The sequence below is a fragment of the Globicephala melas genome, chromosome 4, assembly GCF_963455315.2.
Source record: "Globicephala melas chromosome 4, mGloMel1.2, whole genome shotgun sequence".
Taxonomy (NCBI): Eukaryota; Metazoa; Chordata; class Mammalia; order Artiodactyla; family Delphinidae; genus Globicephala; species Globicephala melas.
Genome location: NC_083317.1, coordinates 95,328,530 through 95,332,968, shown reverse-complemented (window position 1 = coordinate 95,332,968; position 4,439 = coordinate 95,328,530). Strand labels below are relative to the sequence as shown.

Here is a 4,439-nt window from a genome sequence, read left to right as displayed (position 1 = left end):
CCGCCTGCCGATGCAGGGGACGTGGGTTTGTGCCCCGGTCCGGGAGGATCCCACGTGCCACCCAGCGGCTGGGCCCGTGGGCCATGGCCGCTGGTCCTGCGCGTCCAGAGCCTGTGCTCCGCAGCGGGAGAGGCCACAACAGTGAGAGGCCCGCGCCGGAAGAAAAACAAACAAACAAAAGTATTAAAGGAAAGCCAGCACCATATAAACATCATACACTTAAATCAAAGAGATGAATGCTTAACATACAGAGTAATGTTTTTTATTCACTGATAAACTGAAGGTCCATTTCCAGATGTTTCTCTTGTATACTTCATTTGTTTTGTTAGCAAGCAAAGCCCTGAAAGGGATGGCTTCATCTAGTCCTCAGACTCGGATCCATCTTCATCTTGACTAATCTGGAAGTAACGAAGTTCATAAGTCTCCTTGTCGGATGCAACCACACGAAGCCAATCACGAAGATTGTTCTTCTTAAGGTATTTCTTGGTGAGGTATTTCAAATACCTTTAAAATAAAGACATGAATTTCATAAAATACTGTGTAAAGGCTTATTATATAAAATATGCACTGTCATATTCGTCTTCTGTGTTTCCAGTTCCCTCCAAAATCTTTCCTTTCATTTGTATTAAGCATTAGCAAGGTTGCTAGGGATATAAATATGGCAGCATCTCAACCCCAATTAAAATCAGTTTATGCCCTATCAAAACCCTTATTTCTCCCCTCCCCAAATAAACTTTATGCTTAAGAGCGTAATAGTAGTTTCCTCTTCAGTCTTACTGCCACATTAGATTTTTTAAACAATATACGATCTTATTCTTCAAATGTTATGTACTAAAATGTCAACATTCTCTTCCCCACTATCAACCTCCCTAACCTTAATCCCACCTTGGATAAACAAGAGGCAACCCGTCAACAGCGGTGAATCCAATTCACAAGTTTAAGATTATCCAGTCTTGCCACTAGCATATGGCTCAGTCCTTATAAAAAAGCTTACAGCAGGCCTAATTTCACCGTTCCAGCCATTCTCACCATTCACATTTTACAGCAATCCTGAACTCGCAAGCATTCGTCTCAAGCCTCCCTGCCCTTTGTTAATGTTGCTCCCTGTTAGAAATACTTCATTCCACTGGCAACGCTAAGCTTATTCTCAGGTTCTCTGCAAATTCTTGCTTTACCAATCTCTACCTTCAATGTAACAGTTACAGTACTGCATTTATAACAATTATCTGCATGTCTATAAGATCCTTGAAGACAGATACTTCATCTCCAAATACCTAGTGATTAATTCATGACCACAGCTAACATGCACTGCTACCACCTTAATCCAAGCCACCACTTCCTACCACAAAAGGCTCCTAAGTCTTCAGTTTCCACCATCAATCTTCCTCAGCCACAACAATCAATTCCTTAATTTGCATGGCTCACTACTGCATTTCATTTAGATGAAGCTTCCCCTGACCACTTTATACATCAACATTCTTTATGCACTTACACAGCACTTATCAACTACTTAATATTGCATTTCATTCTCTCTCTTCTCCACTATAATTTAAGTTCCTTGGTAGTGGGTACTTAGTCTGCTTGGTTCACTGCTAGGCTACTCAGTCCTGCAACAGTGCTGCCATGTATTATTTACTATTTGCCAAGTAAGCTGAATAAACGAAAACTGGCTGCAACATCAACGTTAAAGACTTTACCTTTGATTGGCTGCTTCTACTAGACAACCAAAACTAACAAAGTTGGGACGCTACTCCCAAGTTACACAACAGATATGTTTCTTCAAACGTATTCTAATATTAATGCACCCAACATTGTTAAAAAAAAAATACCATGGAAAACAAATACCAACCTTTTAGAGAACTGTTTCTCAGAAGCAACTGTGATTTTACTCTTGAAGCGTTCAATGTGAACGACATTCCCAAGATTTCCAGTTTTTCCATTCACTTTAACCTTCTCCCGTAGAAACTGTTCCTATTTTAAAATGGAAAAAATGCCACACTAGGGAAGAAAACCCTAGATATTCACTAGGGAAGGTACCCTAGGAACAGAGCTTAGGTTAAAATCAAATATTACATACTCAATTCATTTTTAAGATGATAAAAAAACAAGCTGAGTAGAGTGATACTTACAAAATTTCCAGAATCAAAAATTCCGTCTTCTACTGGATGAGTAAGGTCCAAATTAAACTTCCAGGTTGACTTCTTAGGCTTCTTGTCTTTCTTCTACAGAAAGTTAATATAATTATGGCTCTCTACAAGAATTTATTCACTTTATATACAAAATCAAAGATCTGTATCAGTGCACTATTGTACAATGAGGCTATACACATGAAATGGTGCAAAATTCTAAAAAAGTTGCTTAATACTTATCAGATATACCCTAACTTTTTTTTAACCAGGCTATGTGTAGGGGGAGTACACTCATTAACTTGGTTAAAATCAAGTTTCATGAAATCCGATGGAAATTTCCCGTTCACCACATAAGTGCCTCCCAAGTGCAAAGCTCAAGAAAGCGCAAAGTATATGCTGAGCTACTGCTAGTTTCCTTCATCAGAAGATTCCAAAGAATTCTATTTTGCAAATGGAAAAGAATAAGAGAATCAATCTACTTTCTACTACAAGTTAAAACTAAAAAAATACAAGTTAAAACTAAAAAATACCACCTAGCTTGGTTTGAACCGCTAACCAGGCCCATTTTGTTCAAGTTATCAAGACTTAAGTTTTGTGGGCTTCTATTATTGATATTTTCCAGACCACAGATGTTCAATTTTAAATGACTAAAGGCACTACTTTAGTACTGCCATGCCCACTGCAGATGGGGAAACAGGTAGTGTACCACCTAGTCCAAGCTCAGCTGCATGCCAGAATAGGATATTCTGCCCACTAATGTGTAGGGAATTCAATCCTTAATGCTGTTATGGGTGAGGAAAGGAGAAGGGAGAGATACCTTTAATCTGGTAATTTTTTTTAAAACATGTATTACTTAAGTTTTCCATACCCAAAACTTTTAGGCCAATACCGCGGAATAAGGCTACACGTAAAATCCAACCAAATGGATACCAAGCACTAAAGCCAGTTTGTTTTCTTAGGCAGTGGCATACTTTGTGCCAAAAAAATTTATCCCGAACTTAGAACTGGTAAAAGAGAAGACTAGGAACTGGCCTTGCCTGGTTAATTTATACCTTTGTTGGGGCATCAGTTAACTTCAGAAAGGCAAGTAATTTATCTGGGGGGAGAGATAAGCCCAGAGGGCTTTGGACATTATCTACTTTCGTATTTAACCCAGCAATTTTACCCTAACATCAAATGTTCTTTGGACCGGCTTTAACGTATTACTGGTTCCCTTATTAATAAAGTCTCTGAAGCATGTTCCTTTTCTATTTAAGAGTCGTGGCTTTCACCTTTAAAAAAAAAACTCGTTATGAGATAATGAAGAAACTTCTTCCCCAACTTAGTTTTAAAGTTCTCTGAAACTTCTGCAACCGCGGCTATCCCGGGAGTTGAGTGTCTCGGGTCCCCCTCCGCCCTGGCAAGGCCATTCGACCGGGCCTGCCCAATTACCCACATTTGCTTCCTAGTGCAAATAAACAGGTTATCATCGGCGTTACCAGGCACGAGGGAGAAAAGCAATGGCCCAAATTCTGTCCCACTAGCCTCGTTCACCGTCGTGCCTCCTCCTTCCCTGCGCTCCCACGACCGCCCATGCTAACCCAATTTTGGGCCCAGCTCGAACTCCTCCAGACCACATGGCAGTTGCCAGGAGTCAGAAACTTATAATCTTAACATCCTGGTTGTGTTCCTGACCCAAGTCTCCATTTTTATCCTCGACCTAGAGTTTGACGCTCCCAGCTCGCCAGCTGCAAAAATCATCTACATCGGAGTAATATTCTCCCAGCGAGACCAACGTCACTCACCACGGCCATCTTGCACGCCGGCAGCGCGATCAGAGAGAAAGCGAGGGCCGGCGGCACATATTTATAGCAAAGCGTGCTGCGTCACGCGCCGAGAACGTAAGATCGCCGCCTCCCGGAAGAGAACTTGGGAGGAGCGCGGAGGCTAGTAACCCAGGAAACCGGGGGCGTAGCCTGGAGGGCAGTAGGCAGTCACTTTTCCTGAGCGCCCACCAGCGGCGGTAGCTGAAACCATTCACGATTTTACGCTGGTGACGACAAACGCTGGTTGACCACAGAGGTCTCTGCGGTTGCTTGCTGGGAGGCCGCTCCAGATGCACACACCCGAGGGATACAGGAAACATTTTTCACTAATCGCCTGGATCTTTTTTCCAATCAGGTCAAGGCAATGTCTCAGGTTCCTTTGGGATCTCCTGTCTTATGTTGCAATTATAATCTTCCAGCCAAAAAAAGTATTTCTGTATATATGTTTTTAAGTCTTGTTTTCTAAATGACTGTTGAGGGAAATCAGTGTTTCAGGGAGCCAAAA

General features: G+C 41.7%; 1 protein-coding gene across 1 annotated transcript; it reads right to left on the bottom strand.

The window, feature by feature from the left end:
* Positions 1 to 246: 246 nt before the first annotated feature.
* Positions 247 to 3,975, bottom strand: RPL22L1 (ribosomal protein L22 like 1). The gene is made up of 4 exons (XM_030863730.2): positions 3,914 to 3,975; positions 2,130 to 2,222; positions 1,850 to 1,971; positions 247 to 504 (listed from the first exon to the last, which is right to left on the bottom strand). Exons 1-4 carry the CDS (start codon positions 3,920 to 3,922, stop codon positions 360 to 362), a joined length of 369 nt encoding a protein of 122 aa, XP_030719590.1. The 5' UTR covers positions 3,923 to 3,975; the 3' UTR covers positions 247 to 359.
* Positions 3,976 to 4,439: the final 464 nt, after the last annotated feature.